At 46.8% G+C, this 17,785-nt stretch overlaps 1 protein-coding gene and 1 non-coding gene across 8 annotated transcripts in view; one reads left to right on the forward strand and one right to left on the reverse strand.

Annotated features, from left to right (window-relative positions):
* Positions 1–152: 152 nt before the first annotated feature.
* Positions 153–259, forward strand: LOC136327848 (U6 spliceosomal RNA). Its single transcript, XR_010729909.1, has one exon. It is a non-coding gene; the product is annotated as a U6 spliceosomal RNA (small nuclear RNA).
* Positions 260–8,996: 8,737 nt separating this feature from the next.
* Positions 8,997–17,785, reverse strand: part of TANC2 (tetratricopeptide repeat, ankyrin repeat and coiled-coil containing 2) — a 398,932-nt gene continuing 390,143 nt past the window's right edge. For all 7 annotated transcript variants that reach the window (XM_066262672.1, XM_066262671.1, XM_066262670.1 and 4 more), the window contains one exon: positions 8,997–16,719. In XM_066262672.1, coding sequence (XP_066118769.1) covers positions 14,763–16,719 — 1,957 coding nt within the window. In that variant the 3' untranslated portion in view covers positions 8,997–14,762. The remainder of the gene's footprint in view (positions 16,720–17,785) is intronic.

Consider the following 17,785-nt stretch of genomic DNA (forward strand, 5'->3'; position numbering starts at 1 on the left):
AAGGAGAGGGGAAGGGGTGGAGAAGCAGGTGGGCGCCTCTCTTGTGTGCCCTGGCTGGGAATCAAACCCGGGACTCCTGCATGCCAGGCCGATGCTCTACCACTGAGCCAACCAGCCAGGGCTATTTTTTTTTATTAAAGATTTGTCTGCGAGTTCTCGCTTCGGCAGCACATATACTAAAATTGGAACGATACAGAGAAGATTAGCATGGCCCCTGCACAAGGATGACACGCAAATTCGTGAAGCGTTTCATATTTTTAAAGAAAAAAAAAAAAGATTTGTCTGCGAGCCAGATGCAGCCATCAAAACAGCCACATCTGGCTCGTGAGCCATAGGTTCCCAACCCGTTTTAGTCCAAAGTTGTTTTTTCAGAATGATAGTTCTTAAATTAATTTGTAATCCAGTTTTGCCATGAGAGGTGGCAGTTTGTGCGCCTGCCTACTCCACTGCCATCTTGGAATCCTCATGAATCGGATCTTAAAGGAAACTTTAACCAAATTTGTGGGGGTTTTCTGTTTGTTTTTTGTTTTTCATTTTTTCCAAAACTGGAAACGGGGAGGCAGTCAGACTCCCGCATGCGCCCGACCGGGATCCACCCGGCATGCCCACCAGGGGGCAATGTTCTGCCCCTCTGGGGCGTCGCTCTGTTGCATCCAGAGCCATTCTAGTGCCTGAGGCAGAGGCCACAGAGCCATCCCCAGCGCCCAGGACATCTTTGCTCCAATGGAGCCTCGGCTGCAGGAAGGGAAGAGAGAGACAGAGAGGAAGGAGAGGGGGAGGGGTGGAGAAGCAGATGGGTGCTTCTCCTGTGTGCCCTGGCCAGGAATCGAACCCGGGACTCCTGCACACCCGGTCAATGCTCTACCACTGAGCCAACTGGCCAGGGCCCAAATTTGTTTTTAAAACCAGTGAAAAGTGGCCCACCTTACTCCCCTTAGCCCTCCTTAGGGCAAGGTGCACCCTTTACAAGGAAGGATTCACTCTTTTTGAAATACTGTTTGGGACACCCCCTCCCTTACTACTAAAACTCAGAGAAGAAATAAAAGCTGAGTTAAGTAGGCCCTGGCCGGTTGGCTCAGCGGTAGAGCGTCGGCCTGGCATGCGGGGGACCCGGGTTCGATTCCCGGCCAGGGCACACAGGAGAAGCACCCATCTGCTTCTCCACCCCTCCCCCTCTCCTTCCTCTCTGTCTCTCTCTTCCCCTCCTGCAGCCGAGGCTCCATTGGAGCAGAGATGACCCGGGCACTGGGGATGGCTCCTTGGCCTCTGCCCCAGGCGCTAGAGTGGCTCTGGTCACGGCAGGGTGACGCCCCAGAGGGGCAGAGCATCGCCCCCTGGTGGGCAGAGCGTTGCCCCTGGTGGGCGCGCTGGGTGGATCCCGGTCGGGCGCATGCGGGAGTCTGTCTGACTGTCTCTCCCCATTTCCAGCTTCAGAAAAAAAAAAAAAAAAAAAAAAAGCTGAGTTAAGTAACCACTCCTTCCTTAAGAACTTACAGGGTCTGGCCCTGGCCGGTTGGCTCAGTGGTAGAGCATTGGCCTGGAGTGCGGGGGACCCGGGTTCAATTCCTGGCCAGGACACATAGGAGAAGCGCCCATTTGCTTCTCCACCCCCCCCTTCCTCTCTGTCTCTCTCTTCCCCTCTTGCAGCCATGGCTCCATTGGAGCAAGGATGGCCTGGGCGCTGGGGATGGCTCCTTGGCCTCTGCCCCAGGCGCTAGAGTGGCTCTGGTCGTGGCAGAGCGACGCTCCGGAGGGGCAGAGCATCGCCCCCTGGTGGGCAGAGCGTTGCCCCTGGTGGGCGTGCTGGATGGATCCTGGTCGGGTGCATGCGGGAGTCTGTCTGACTGTCTCTCCCCGTTTCTAGCTTCAGAAGAATGCAAAAAAAAAACAAAAAACTTACAGGGTCTACAGATTACTCAGCAGGCTGTCCAAAAGACTGTCCAAGAGGTGCTTCCAGCATTGCCAGGAGATCTGGTACATCCCTTCCAGCCTGGGAACTCAGTCTGGGTAAAGAAGTACACCACCGAAGGACTGACTCCCACATGGACCAGTCCACACACCATGATCCTGACCACTCCCTCTGCTGTCAAGGTAGAAGGCATACCCGCCTGGCTCCACCATAGCCAGTTGAAGGCTGGAGACACCCTTGTGGACAGTGGAGAATGACCATGCCAACCCTTGTAAGTTGACCCTGAGAAGAACAGTATGCCCTGCTCCAGCCACAAACCGGAAGCTGGCTGGTCTACACATGGCTGATGCCTGAGGAAACTCACCGAGGACCTCTTTTTAATTAGACTTTGGGGAGGCAGGGAAACTGGGGTCAAAGGAAAGCCAGAACAAGTTGTCTTAAGGTTTGATGCATGTACTGCTATGATTCATACAGAAGGGAGATATAAGTCCCTTTGCTAGAAGGGAAGCTACAAGGTAAATGAAAAATATAACCAATAAATACTAGCTACTTAGAGGGAGGACAACTCCAAAAGGAAGTATACTTTAAAGAAAAATTACTTATTGGCGTGACCTGTGGTGGCACAGTCGACCTGAAGCGCTAAGGTTGCCGGTCCGGAACCCTGGGCTTGCCCAGTCAAGGCACATATGGGAGTTGATGCTTCCTGATCCTCCCTCCTTCTCTCTCTATTCCTTCTCTTCTCTCTAAAATGAATAAAGTCTTTAAAAAAAGAAAAATTACTTATTGCCAGCTTGGTTGTCACTAAAGGTTAAGAATTTTAAAAGTTAAGAGTTCTGACTGAAATTGTATGGTTTTGATAATAAAAGGTAAAAAGTATAGAAATACTTTTGAAAGAAAAAGGAAGAAAGTAAGTTGTTATGAAAGCCAGTTAAGTCAGTTATTTCTGAATAGATAAGAAAGTTCATAAAAATTAAGGGTTTATGTAAGTTGCAGAAGGTTTGTACAGGTTGTAAGAAATTAATCTAGCATTTTTTTCTTCAGTAGACTGTATTACTATTAATGAAAACATCAAGTCTACCTGTTAAATATAAACAAAAGGCATCACCTTTTCTGCTGCATGTTTTAGGCTGATGTTCCTACTTATAGGCTCTGCATGCAGGTCACTAATCCTAGCCTTAACTTTAGGCCCCTGCCTACTCAACAGCCTCGTGTATCTCGTTAAATGAGTCAAGAATTTGACCCATGCTATAAAACCAGTGGGGAATGTGATAAGGTGCCAAGGAACTTTAAAACTTAGTATTAGCAATGCTATTTTAAAGAGGAAAAGTCAGGCCCCCTACCCCTCCTTTCTGTAGAGAATGGAAAGAATACAGGAGCTTCCTGGTTTACAAGGACAACTGGGTCACCTAGTCATAGTTTAGCTAATTCCTAGAATTCTCTGAAAGGGTGCCTGGGGCCACTTGCCACACAGAGCAAAGAAGAGAATTTATCTAAAAACCTTAGAAAACAATGTTTATGTACCTTAATCAAGAATTCCTATACTTGGACTCACCCTAAAGTCATGAGAGTGACTTATACCTCTAGACCAGGGGTAGTCAACCTTTTTATACCTACCGCCCACTTTTGTATCTCTGTTAGTAGTAAAATTTTCTAACCGCCCACCGGTTCCACGGTAATGGTGATTTATAAAGTAGAGAAGTAACTTTACTTTATAAAATTTATAGAGTAGAGTTACAGCAAGTTAAAGCATATAATAATTACTTACCAAGTACTTTATGTCGGGTTTTCACTAAGTTTGGCAGAATAAATCTTTATAAAACAACTTACTATAAGCCCTGGCCGGTTGGGTCAGTGGTAGAGCTCGGCCTGGCGTGCAGGAGTCTGGGTTCGATTCCCAGCCAGGGCACACAGGAGAAATGCCCATCTGCTTCTCCACCCCTCCCCCTCTCCTTCCTCTCTGTCTCTCTCTTCCCCTCCCGCAGCCAAGGCTCCATTGGAGCAAAGTTTGCCCGGGTGCTGAGGATGGCTCTGTGGCCTCTGCCTCAGGCGCTAGAATGGCTCTGGTTGCAACAGCGACATCCCAGATGGGCAGAGCATCACCCCCTGGTGGGCGTGCCAGGTGGATCCCGGTCGGGCGCATGCAGGAGTCTGTCTGACTGCCTCCCCGTTTTCAACTTCAGAAAAATACAAAAAAACAAAAACAAACAAAAAAAAACAACTTACTATAGTTAAATCTATCTTTTTTTTATTTATACTTTGGTTGCTCCACTACCACCCACCATGAAAGCTGGAATGCCCACTAGTGGGCGGTAGGGACCAGGTTGACTACCACTGCTCTAGACAAAGGAATCACAAGCCCCTCCTTACCCACCTAGCTGGAATGTGATTTGGTCTATAAAGTCAGCCACAGAATTATAGGGACTTTCTACATGATTTGGGATTGTGTCCTGTGTAGCTAGCTGGTAATTAATAAACTCCTCAAAATTTCTTCTGTATCCTGCCTTGGTGTCTCTAACCCGCGGATTAAAGTACATTACAACACTTTTAGCAGAGTCAGGTACATGAAAATATTTCTACTAGGGTTGAGAGAAATAGAGTATCCCAGGCTGGGCACAGCAGGTTAGTGACTAGTGATATTTATCACTTTATCATGCCCAGGCTCTGAAAGGGCCCATACCAACTGCCCAGTCTCTGGACCAGTCAGGAGGTTTTTCCATAGGGTTAGGGAAACTCTTTTCTCACCCCAGAAAGAGTGGCCTGGAGGGTGGAGCTGTAAGACCCTGACAAAGGCCTTGGCAAGAAGTTTCCACTAATATTCTGTTGGTCAAATAAGTTTTTAAATATGATATGTTTGCCTGACCAGGCGGTGGTGCAGTGGATAGAGTGTTGGACTGGGATGCGGAGGACCCAGGTTTGAGACCCCCAGGATGCCAGCTTGAGCGTAGGCTCATTTGGTTTGAGCAAAGCTCACCAGCTTGGACCCAAGGTAGCTGGCTTGCTGAAGGCCCATGGTTAAGGCATATATGAGAAAGCAATCAATGAACAACTAAGGTGTCACAACAAAAAACTGATGATTGATGCTTCTCATCTCTCTGTTCCTGTCTGTCCCTATCTATCCCTCTCTCTCTGTCTCTGTAAAAAAACAACAAAATCAATAAATAAATATATGTTTGCTCACTTATAGTTTGCATTAGGTGTGGGGGACAGGCTGTAAGCAGGCAGGGTCGTTATAGCCTAAGGCTTAGTTTTAAGACTAAGCTTTTCCTCACACCCTTGACTGTTGCATGATGGGGGTGGTGCACTCTTATGAGAAATCCCATTATACCTCAGATAAATGACTTTGTATCAGAGACTTCCTTGTTTGTATACTGGAATAAATGTTTTAATTTCTACACTATAAAATGGGACAGACCGGGAGCTTGCTCTCTCAGTTCCTGAGATTAGCATTAGAGGAGAGAGCAGAGAAAGGCCATGTGGAGGATAGGAGAGGCAGCCAAGATGGTGGAGTTCTGAAGGAGAAGCCAGTTTGTGCAGAGTTTGTGTAGAGAGAAGGAGATGGGGAACAGAGGTGAATAAGGCTGGTGAGCTAGAAACCTTTGATCAGGGGTCCCCAAACTTTTTACACGGGGAGCCAGTTCACTGTCCCTCAGACCGTTGGAGGGCTGGACTATAAAATAACTATGAACAAATCCCTATGGACACTGCACATATCTTATTTTAAAGTAAAAAATAAAACGGGAACAAATACAATATTTAAAATAAAGAACAAGTAAATTTAAATTAACAAACTGACCAGTATTTCAATGGGAACTATGCTCCCGTCACTGACCACCAATGAAAGAGGTGCCCCTTCTGGAAGTGCGGCGGAGGGGCCGGATAAATGGCCTCAGGGGCCCCATGCGGCCCGGGGCTGTAGTTTGGGGACCCCTGCCTTTGATTCTAGGAAACTCGGATAAGTCAGTGGCTTTGGGAGCCCTGAATGGAAAGGGAAGTGTTTTCCCACTGTGTGTATTTCTTGTCCGCTGGGTGCAAGCTAGGATTAAAGCTAATGGTCCACCAGTTCTTGGCTCCATTGTTTCATTACCGTCTGTCCTAATAACATGCGGACCTGCACTGGCCAGGTGGCTGTGATGGTGGCCACGGCGACTGGCTTTACATATTCCATTAATCTTTTTCTTTTAGACATGTTTCTTTATCCCTTAAGAAGAGTAGGCAAGCCTGACCTGTGGTGGCGCAGTGGATAAAGCATCGACCTGGAATGCTGAGGTCGCCGGTTCAAAACCCTGGCCTTGCCCGGTCAAGGCACATATGGGAGTTGAAGTTTCCTGCTCCTCCCCCCTCCCCTCCCCTCTAAAATAAATAAAAAAAAAAAAAAAAAAAAAAAAAAAGAAGAGTAGCAAAACTTTGAGAACAAGCCGAGGGTCCACTTTAGGTCAATTCCCTAAGGCCCAGCAGATGTGTTTATGGTCAAGTTGGGTGCAGTCTCCCAGGATACCCTGATTGCTCCTGAAAAGCACTGTCATTTAAAACAATGCCACAACGCATAACCAGGGACTCATTCTTTAAAGGGACGCTATTATTGGTCAAGAAAGTTAATAAAATATGATTTTTAGGTTTGCTCACTTACAGTTTGCATTGGGGGCTGGGAAGTGGCAGGTACCTGTGATCTGTGAAATTGCAAATTACCTTCCTGCTTGGGAAGGGCCATTGTTTTGCTAATGTTTGCTGGAGGAGGGGTTTTCAGCCAGAAAGTTTTGAAAGGAAAGAGCAGAAGGGGAAGAGAGATTCTGCCTCCATCACTGAGAGATGCGGTGGGATATTTTTCCTCCCTGATCCCTTGCCCTCCAGGTTGGAAAAGCTTGGCTTTTCTTGTGGCTTGTCTATCTTGGTGAGACAGCAGTAAATAGAATCACCCCGCCCACTGCCCTCCAACTCCACCGTTTCTTTACCGTCCGCCCGAACTCAATGAGAACCTACATGTGAGCAGTCCTTGGCCTTACAGACCCTACAGCAGGTCCTCTCTGATGAGGTAAGTAACTCTCTGGTGACATGTATTCTTCCTAACATTTATTTTCAGTGAGGTATCTGGTTTCTACCATATGAGCCAAAGCTGGGGAGGTCTCTGATTTATCCATCTATAGTCTCCTGAATAAGGCTTCTATGTGGACCTTCATTTGCATAAAAGCATGCACAGCACAGTGCTCGATACTCATCACAAGCCGATCTCTCAGTCAAGGTCAGAGCTGCTGGTTCCCAGGATGCAGGAAGAGGTATCTTGACCCTGTGAGTTTGCCATCTCACGTCTGTCCTTTGTGCTAGCCTCTTAATCTTAAGGGTCTGTGTGTTTGTGAACATTCAAATGCTGCCAGACAGGATGTGCCTCTCCCCCCAGGGTGTTAGTCCTTCACCTTCTCAGGAGGGATCTCACCTTCTTACTGGCCTTGGAAGCCCTACAGTTGCCAGTTATTTCCCTTGACCTTGGCAGAGTTGTTTCTCCAAAGGAACATTAAGTCACACTTTTCAAGCTTCCATCTTGACCACTGCCTGTGCTCCTTCTGCTGTCATTCAGGCCACTTGCTTTTCCAGATTACCCCTTCTGAGGACGGGGGCAGCATGGCCCAGGGGAAGACTGTCCAGACATGTCTGAGTCAGAGTCCCACCTTCACCTGTGGCGAGCAATGTAAGCGCTCAAGATCTGCTTCCTCATTTGTTTTGAAGATAACAATGTCATCTGCCAAAGATTATGTGAGGAAAATATTAGAGAACATGTGTAAAGTTCCTATCACAGTGCCAGGGACATAACAGCCTGTCACAAGACTCTTGAGCATTGTCCCTTCTGAGGCCTTGTTTGTCATAAGGCCTTCCAGATACAATACCCTCATGACTACGCCATCCTTGTTCCTGGGAATGGAAGGACTTGGTTTTCAAATTTCTCCAAACTCCTGCAGCTTCCATTTTTAAAGCTAAGTCTCTGCCTATGGCAGGGGGTCTGGCTCACCACAAGCACGTGTGTCCAGTGGCACGCTGAACTCCAGGAACCACTAAAGGGCACCTGCCGGGGAATGAAGATGACAAGGGGAAGGCAGTCCGCTTCGGGACCTCTGGGATTCAACAGAGAGCTTGCCGAGTTCACTGCTGATGCTCTGAGTGGTTTTTTAATCAGTTTCAGGGAAATTCCTTTCTAGGAATTACCATCACACTACCTTTCACTTCTCCCAATGTCCCAGGAATCCTTAGAAAGTTTTGTGGGGTTTTTTTTTGCCAACCACTTACCCATTTTTGATTTTTAATGAGCTAACTGGCGCCACGCAGGAATGGTTTTCAGACCAAGCAGGTGATTCCTTCCAGAGTCCTCTCTTTAAACAATTCTGGTGTCCAGGATGGGATGACTGTGCATGCTGGGCTGTTCCTGCTTCCCCAGCTCTGGCTGTTCGGGGGGGAAATGGATGTAGTTACCCCGTAGGCATGTTTGTTCAGCACAATCTGATGTCCAGAGGAAGTGGTTTCCTTCCTTGCTTGTCCCTGAAGTGGGCAGGGAGGGAGCAGCTAGGCAGGAAAGGTCGCAGGACTCAGTGCTGGCCACTTTTTAAAAAAGGTATTGAGTCTCCAGCCAGTCTCAGGAAATCTGCAACCTCTCTATTCACAATGCAGCTGCCTTGCTTTCTACATGGTGAGGACTAGAATTTCCGGCCAGATTTCTGAAGAAAACATAAAGCCCCTGGAAACAGTGGGCTTCCAGTGTGACCAAGTTCGCCTTGGGAACCACAGCTGGGGCTGTCCCCCCACCCTCAGGCAGGCCCTCAGATTGTCTTTTCTTGTCCACCGTTCTTGAGTGCCTATCTGTGTCCAACTCTGAGAAGGTGCTCAATCATTTCAATGAATGAATAAAGCCTGAAGGGGTGATTCTGAATGTCCCATTAGACACCAACCAAATCATCAAGTATTTGGCCTTTGCCTTAACCTGCTGAAGTCCTCAGGGGAGCTTCCTTGGCACTGCAGGCCCTAGTGAGTGAGGGTGAGCCTGAGTCAGCTCCCTGGAGAGGTATTGTAACAGAAGCAAGAAGCACCACAATGCTGTTTTTCCAAGTGTTACCCATTTATAAATAAGTACATTTGCTTTCATACATACAGTTCATTGTACAGATGGCGATCTGTATACATGGGCAGAAAAATGCATTCATTTAACTTTTCACATCTATCTCACACAGCTCACATGTACAGACAATAAAACTGCTCAAGCAAGTACAGCAAAGGAAAATGTCTTTCCTTATATACAGGGGACTAGATGCCTCTGTTGGGTGTGGGACATCCCCACGGCACGAATTCACAACTGTGTGGTGTTCAATATATCAGGATAGAGAACAAACATGCATTGGATAATATACTGTACAGAGAAAGTCCTTTACATCTGAATTATAGAAAAACCTAAAGGAAAACTAAGTGCATTAAAGCTTTTTCCAGCAAGTGTCTTGAAAGGACAGCAAAGAGAAGGAAGAATCAAAATCATATTAGTACAAATCACTCTTTAATTGTAGACTGTACATGTCTGTACTAATTAAAATCGTCTTGGATTTGGAGAAGACAGAACAGAGACAAAGATGCTGTGCTATATGGAAGGGAGGCCTTGCCTGAGAATGGCATCTGCCCTGCGCCTGGCGAGGAAACAGCCCCGCTCAGCAGGAGTCGGCCAAAGGGAAAACAAAACAAAACAAAACAAAACAAAGAAACAAACCAGAACAGGAAGCATAACTTACAGATTTCCAAAATAACCTGTGAATAAAGCAGAGATCTGGAGCCAGCATTTCTAACTCTCGTTTTTTCCAGTTAAATTGGTACACGATAAGGCAGGTACGTTCAAGTACTGAATTTTCCAGAATTAACTGTCTGGTCCTGGAGACAGAAGGGATTGAGTTGAGTCCCCTAACCAGATGTTCTGGTTAGTGATCAGGCAAAAGAAAAATCCAGCCAGCAAGTGCTAGAAAAACAAAGCAGCTAGGCTCCTTCCTTTCCACAGAGTAGGTCTGTCTGCAACAACAAAGGTGACGCTGGCCTGCACCTGTACGCGTCCAGCTAAACCCTGACAGGTCAGCTTAGTGGAGATATCACAGAGTCAGCAGGAAGAAATGAGATGATGTGAGTGAGGAAACATGAAAGTAACACTTGATTTTTGGTGTCCAATTATGCGTTCATTTGGTACTAACTTTCGAAGCTCTGACTGTGGCCATCATGTGGCCACGAGCATCTCAGGGTGGTTCAGCTGCTGTGAGGCCTTGGACACCGAAATGCAGGTTACCAACACTTCAGCCCTTGAGTGGTCTGTTATAAAAGGAGTTGATGAAGACCCAGTGGTTATTCAAGTAGCTCTGCACATGGCTCCACCAGCCCCATTGTGCTTGTGTCCAGGCCCCCAGCCAGCCACCTTTTCTTGGGAGCAGCCAGAGCTGAGTTCAAGGCATTGCATGGTGAAGGTTTCCATGACACGTCTTTGTAGGTAGCTCTTACCCCTAAGCCCTTTGTTCATTGTTATTAGTCATGGTAGATGGTCAGTCTGGAATTCCTAGAGGAAAAGGAGACAAAGCCATGCCTCCCAATGCACATGCAACAGGGCAGCTCAGGCCTCTGTGGAAACAGCAGCAGGCTGCCTTTGCAGGTTAGCTTGAGAAGTGGGCAGCCCAGGGACAAACAGGCGGGGCAGGTGAGGTTGGGACAGGGGTAGGCACATCCTGCCCCCTACCCCAGGGGGAGCCTGTTCCATTTTGTGGCAAAGATTCAGTGAGCAACTGGTTTTATCTAAGGCATTTCTGCAGTAGAAAAATAACCATCATTGAATCAAACCATCCAACTGTGACTTCTCTGCAGTTTTAAGAGTTGGAGGCTAAGAGGAACTGAGATGGGTGCTCATGGGGAAGAAGGGATTGTCTACCTACCTATCCACCCACCAGAGCAAGGGGGTGCTAGTCAACTTTCTCCCAGCATCTGCCTGGCTGAAGGTCCAAAGCAGGTAGTGTTCCAAGAGCTCATCTTGCCACAACTGGCTCAGATACACGAAGACCCCTTTCTAGATCCTTTTCTCACCTTCCTGAACCCTCTGAGTCTTTGGGCCTGCCTGCTGCCCTGCAAGCAGCTCCTTAGGAGATATTGCCATTCTTTGCTACCAGACAGCCCGGTGCAGAGCCACAGTGACACCTAGTGGTAGAGTATGGTGAAGCAAGGTGACGTCCACAGAACCCAATTGTTTATGACTAAAATCTAAGGAAAATACTTATGGATATTAAATTAGATACTGATTAATTTTTCTATTGGGTACATCTCTGGAATATAAAAATACCAACATTTAGAGAGGGGTTCATAAACTACTATACAATATAAGGACTGAGAATACCTTTCTCTAAGCTGTTCTGTTTACAATAATTTAGGAAAAGTGTTTAGTAATCCAGGCTTAACTACATTAGCAAACTTGTATCTCTGGACGACAACCTGGGGTGCTGTACATAATTCTAATTAGTGGAATTTTCCTGAGCCTTCAAGTTTAAGTTAAACACATCTAAAAAGAGGGCACTGGGGAGAACAAGAAGGGTTTGTGCTCTATTAACTTGAAACTTTAATAGTGCACATCTGCAACCTGGACAAGATACAACAGCAGATACAAAATGGTCTCCATTTTGTCCATGCCAAATTCTCATGTTACACAGGTTTTCCCTTTACTTTGTAAATAAACATTAATTTTTCATTGTTAACTGTGTGCCTTACTGATCCAGTAAATAAAGTAACCATGTCTCAGGAGTCCCTAAGAACATTGCTGGAAAAGCACTTTAAAATCACTGCAAATAGTTTTTGTATTTAAAAATTCTCAATCTTTTTGATGCTTATATACAAGTTATTTCTTGTGCTATAAATGTGATCCACTGCTTTATTCCTTTTTTTTTTCCCTTGAAAAATACACTAAAAGACAAGAGCGGTTTTGCTATTTTCTAATGAAGACATTACTCACACTTAAATATCCAGTATTAGAGTTACAAATTCAAACAGTAAAGTGCACCCATTTATAGACATTATATGATGGAAAACCCATTAGTGCAAGAATTCTGGGCAAACGGAACATACAATTTGGTGAGAACCCTATAAGCTGAAGTTTGTCACCACTTCTCCATTTCAGGATGATGTGAATTGGGTGAGAGGAACTTACTGGTTTCATTTGAAAATTTCCCCCCACCTGATGCCAGCCATCGATTCAGCAAATGTTGCTGGGAGAGGGGCAAGTCTAAGGTACAGTACTGAGATCATCCCATGGCAGTGAAGTAGCAAAACAGGGCACAGGCAGTCTGCTTACAAGGAAGAACTTTTGTCTCCTCCCCCAATAAGGTCCAGTTGGCATTTTGGTCAAAAACAACTGGCGCCCGGTAGTGACATTCACTCCCTCTTCCAATGGCTTAAAAACAATTGCATTCTGACTGTCGACATTGTAGGTGTTCTGCCCCAAAAGGCATAAACTAAAATCTCCTGTTTATTCCGGAAAACTGAAAGAGACCCTGGGGAGAAGTGGCAGCGGTAGTATACTTATATAAAACTACAGGACCTGTTCACCTACCTAGATTAGTGAGTACAGGTGGTATGTGTCGTGTTCCAAATATGCAGGGGGCACTTTTCTAATAGACACTGAGAACATTTTCAAAATGTAGCAGCAGCTCCTCAGTGAGAGGTACGTACAAAGGGATAAGATGCTCAATAGGACCTGGGCAACGGGAGTGAGAGGCTGCTGGGCTCCCAGCTGTAGGCTGTGCTAGTGCTGGGCATTTCATCTCTTTGATGAAAGAGAAGAGACACTGGTGACCACTCTGCTCTAGTTGAGCAGAGTCCTTCAGCATCAGAAAGAGCGGGAAGAGTCTGGGTCTTGAGTGAAGTCGGCTGTTTGCTTCCAGCACAGGGACGAGTCCCGGCCTACTGCATGCTTGGGGTTGGAGGGGTCTATTTGACAGAATCTAAATTTGCAAAGAATTTCTGATCTCAACTTCATGCTCCCCATGTCTGAGCAATGCCTTCAGAGGACACTTATTATTAAAACGGGTTTGATCACATCTGGATTTTTATTCAGGAAACTGCCCTTCCTATAGCCCTTTAAGAACAAGAGCAGAATGATTCCTAAAAACAGAACTAATTCTCTTTTGTTTAGTTTTAGTTATTTAGTATGTTAAACTTTAAGAACTGATAAGCACTCTGTACCAGGCCTGTGCTAAGGCTTTGGCTTTCAGTGTTCTTGCCATCCATTTCATGCTGGTCTCAGTCACTCAGAGGACAGCTAACCAAACTACATCAAGACAGAGACATGGGGACAGGACTACTAGATCAGAAGACTTGCTATCTCCTGTGCCCACCCAGGCTGAAAGGCGTCCTTGACTCTGAAAGGAGACACACTGCAGTACCTGGTTTTCAAATATCCTTCCCCAAACACTCCTACCTAAAAGAAGAAATAGTAGATAATGAGGCCCTGCTCAGATGGTCGGAGCATTGTCCCAATAAGCCAAGGTTGTGGGTTCAATCCCCGGTCAGGGCACATAAAAAAACCGGCCAAGGAATGAATAAATAAGTGGAACAAATTGATGTTTCTCTCTCTCTAAAATCAATAAATAAAAATTGTGAAAAAGGTTAAAAAAAGATAAAACTATAGATCTCAAAATGGAATTAGACAACATCTGGCATGTAATGATGGCCCTGGGTGCAAACTCTGGGAATAAGTCTTTCAGTCCCATGAGAATCCAATTTGTTTTTCAAAGAACTCCTTTCCTCACTATACCATCTGGGTTTAAAAAGAGAGGGGCAGAACAAAGCCTGGCTCCAGGCGAAGAGCCAACTGACAGGGTCACCACACCAATCTTCCGGAAGTTTATCTTTCGTGGAACACAACGCTCAGTGATGTGTCAGAATCTAAAAGGGAGACTTCTCCAATCCAAGATTTTCTACAGCCTCTCAATGAGAATCTGGAGCACTCTCTCCTCTCTCTTTCTATATATCTATTCCTTCTCTCACCCATGGAAAATCAGTAATTTTTCATGGTTAATTGTTGGCTAAAAATATAAATAATAATTTTCAGTGAATTGTTAAAAAAATATCCATGATTCTCATCCAATTTCCTTGGCTGACCAAAATATTTAAAGGGCTGTTTGTTTTTTAAATGTTCCTAAAATGCTTCTTGAAAAAAAAAATCAATGTAGGGACATTTCACATAATTATACTGTTCTTTTTTTCCCCTTCCAATTCCACAGGCTTATATCTTCTCTTTCGCCTTGATCCTTTTACCCCCACAGGAAGGCCATTAGTACTCTAAATGACCATTCCAGACAGAGACTGGGGAGCTGGCAGCCCCGGCGACAGCGGCACAAGAGCACATGGGGCCGCTGTCTGGATAACACTGGGTAAGAATGCAAAGGCAAAGGGGCATCACGCTCTTTCTAAAGTTCCTAGAAGAAAACGAACAAGAACATCTTATTTTTGTAAAAAAGGAGAAAGACATTTACACAACAAGAACATCAGTGAAAGCGATTGTCTCCTGGAAAAAGCTGACCAGTGTGTCTGATCTCCCTGGGTTAAAGCACACGGCACACCAATCTCCTTGTTGGCATCTGAAGAGAGGGAGAAAGCATGTGGCTGGGCACAGACAAGAGAAACTGAAGTCCTGGTTCCGGGAGGCCAGCTTCCCAGTCGGCTGCATGCAAAGGATTTCAGCATGTGGGCTGCCACCTCTGAACACCACACAGAAACTACATGAGAAATTAAGCTAGAGAACTACCTCAAATGTGGAAACCAAGCCTGAACATGTGCAGTGAAAACATATAGGTCTCACTCCAACAAATGTCTTTTAAACATTAGACTCCACAAATGGTCTCTTTGGTTTGATAGGGGATGTCTGCCCTTGTCGAGAGTCCCGGGACAATTGCCTGTACAGGTTGTCCTGGTATGCCTGAGCCACAGGGAGGGTCCGAGCCACCTTCACATCGGGATATGAGGAGGCCTGGCTGACTCTCTCTAAGAGGTCTCCGCGGGACCCGTTAGCCAGCATCCCATGGGGGCTGTAATAATCGTCCTCCAGCAAATGGCCATTCTGTGCATTGTTGGTTTTGTTATAAAAGGCAATGTTGCTGATGGATGATGGTGGGCTGAAGGACTCCGGCTGAGGCAAGTTGCCTGGAGATGTGGGGCTGAGAACGGTATCCACGGATGACACTGCCCAGGTCCGATTCTGCTGGTGAAGGTGGGGGTACTGTTGAGTCCGGGCTGTTTTATCTATGATCCCCATGAATGGTGTGGTCCTGGATCTGGTGGGCTCACTGGGGTAACCTCCCTGAGTGGGAGACACTGGTGACAGCTCATCACATGACCTATCATATGCCGGTTTTAGTGGGATCTCCATTTGCTGAATTGAGGAGGATGGTCGGAAGGTAGGAGTTAGGTTGGAGGAGGATGAGATACTATTGCTAGATGGAGAGAAGCGAAGGCCTACACTCTGGGAGTGCAGCAATGGCCTGGGAGTTGGAGGGTGGGGTTTGATTTCATTAGGGTTGACACCAATAGGTCTTCTGATTAGATGTGACACATCAGGGGAACCTAGCTGGCTGGAGGAGCGCTCCAGATCTAGTTTTGAGTGACAGACTGGGTAATAGGATGCAGACTGGCTACGTCCAATCTGTGGTGTCTGGCTGTATCTCATGCCACCTCGATATGCTGAGGAAGGTCGCTGTGGAAGGTCTTCTTTGGTCAACCCTCCATGCTGACAGATGGCACCTGCACTCAGACTGGCCTGGACATGCTGCACAGGTCTCCCGTCCCCTACAATTCCCCCAATTGACCCTTGATAAACCAACCGGCTCTGACCCACTCCTATGTCTCCTTGTGAAGACTGGTATTTACTAGCCATTGAATGGGCTACTTGACCATAGGCCCCTGTGGAGATGACGGTGCTTGAATGCACTGCAGAGCTGGGCTGGTTGCTCCTCACAATCTGGGCCTTTGCTGGCTGTAGCCTGAGCCCTTGCTGGGGAACTGCTACAGGAAGCTGAGGCATCTGGTAGGGCCGCTGTGCCATTTTGGATAATGGAGATTTTGGTCTGCTAGGAAGCTGACTAACATTTGTTTCTTGCTGATAGCGCACGGGTGAGCCAGACTGGGACCTATAGACGCTCATGCTTTCAGCTGGGGGGCTGGCCCGATACTGAGGGCCTCTCCGGAGAGGGGACGGGGGAGGGCTTGGGTAGTCTTTGCCCTGCCCTCCCACAGGAGGGGGGCTAAAACGGTAGGATCCACTCTGATGAGCTGGGGAAGTATGTGGTGGACTAGGCCTGTAATGCGAGTTCTGGTGAGTTGGAGAAAGAGCAGGTGAGGTGGACTGATAGACCTGTCTAGTGGGAGAACCTACAGAACCACTGGACCGGAAGTCAAAAACCTGATGAGAGCCAAGCGGTGAGCCAGAGATATAGGCGGAGTCCCGATGGGCAGGAGAGGAGGGCGGGCTCTGGATGATCGGGAGCCCCTGACTGGGCCGTGCTTCCGTCTGGAGGCCTATGGAAACATTTTCAACATCCTGTTCCAGGTACTCCTCCTCGAATATGTCCTGCACAGAGTATATATCTTCATGCTGTGGTTCCGGTTCTGTTTCTTCTGGAAGCTGCTGCTGAGGCGGTGGCAGGGGTGGCGGCTGCTGCTGCTGCTGCGTCTGTCTGCACTCCTCCTCCACTCTCATCAGAAGTCTCTGGATCTCACGGTTGTTTGGACACAGCTTGATGGCCTCATTCAGGTCCTCTAAGGCTGCTGCAAACTGTCTGCTTGACAAAATGTAAACACAGGAACTGGGGTTATTCTGAATCAACAGGAAGCACCAAGAGCTGAGAACATGGTCACTAGTTCAGAGAACTGTGGTAGCACCTGCAGGAGTCAGGGGTTTTGGGTTTCATTTGATTTTTAAGGAAGGAAGCAGGTAGGCTATCATTCTAGAGGAGTCCAGAATAATTCCCTAACCCACTCTGCTTCCATCTTCCTTCTGGCCTCTCTGGGACTAGTGGAGAAATGGCCCCATTTTGTCGGTCCAGCCAGGCCCTTCAGGAAGATTCTGTTAGTGCCCAAATGCATACCAAGCAGTATGAGGGTTGGGTGGGGTTGTCATTTACAGGATCACTGTCAATTAGCTTAGAAATAAAACAGTAACTACAATGTTTAAAAATCTTGCCGATCCAGCAGAATTTTTTCTTTATTTTCTTGATATTTTGGCTCCAAGTTTCAGGCCTGTTCCATCTTAGGCAAGAACCCTGTCCTCTGTCCTTTCTACCCCTTGTCCCACAGCACTGTATCCCCTCCATTCTGCTATCAGAGCTGGGAAGGTATCAGCCTGGCTGACTAGGCAGCTCAGATTCTAATTTACAAATGAGGACATGAACTGTCAGAGACAGTCCCATCCTCTCTGCTAATACTACCCAGATAAAGAGCAATGGGCCCTGGGGGAAGGAATTACCAGTGGGAAAGAGAACTTGATAGTCAAGCTTTTGAAGAACTCTGCTACCCCAGCTAGTTAAGACTAATATTACTGCTACTGTTGTCACTGGACTTACACTGGGTCTGATTTTCAGGAGCATATCCCCACCTGGTTTTATCAGTGAATCTCAGGCCGTTTGGGTGAAGGGTGGGATGCTGGGAAGGAGGCATCAAGGACAGTGACAAATTATCCAAAGATCACTGATGGCAGGTTCTAGGACTTTGTGGGGCCTATTCTGCCCCCTGGCCAAACCACAGCAGATGGGCATGAGGGATGGAGTTTCTTGTGGGTCTTCTCAATGCTAGTAGCAAGGGCCTCCTGTTTCCATGAGGGTGTAGTGTGGTGTGGTGTATTGTGGT

The sequence above is a fragment of the Saccopteryx bilineata genome, chromosome 2 (genome assembly GCF_036850765.1).
Source record: "Saccopteryx bilineata isolate mSacBil1 chromosome 2, mSacBil1_pri_phased_curated, whole genome shotgun sequence".
Classification (NCBI taxonomy): domain Eukaryota; kingdom Metazoa; phylum Chordata; class Mammalia; order Chiroptera; family Emballonuridae; genus Saccopteryx; species Saccopteryx bilineata.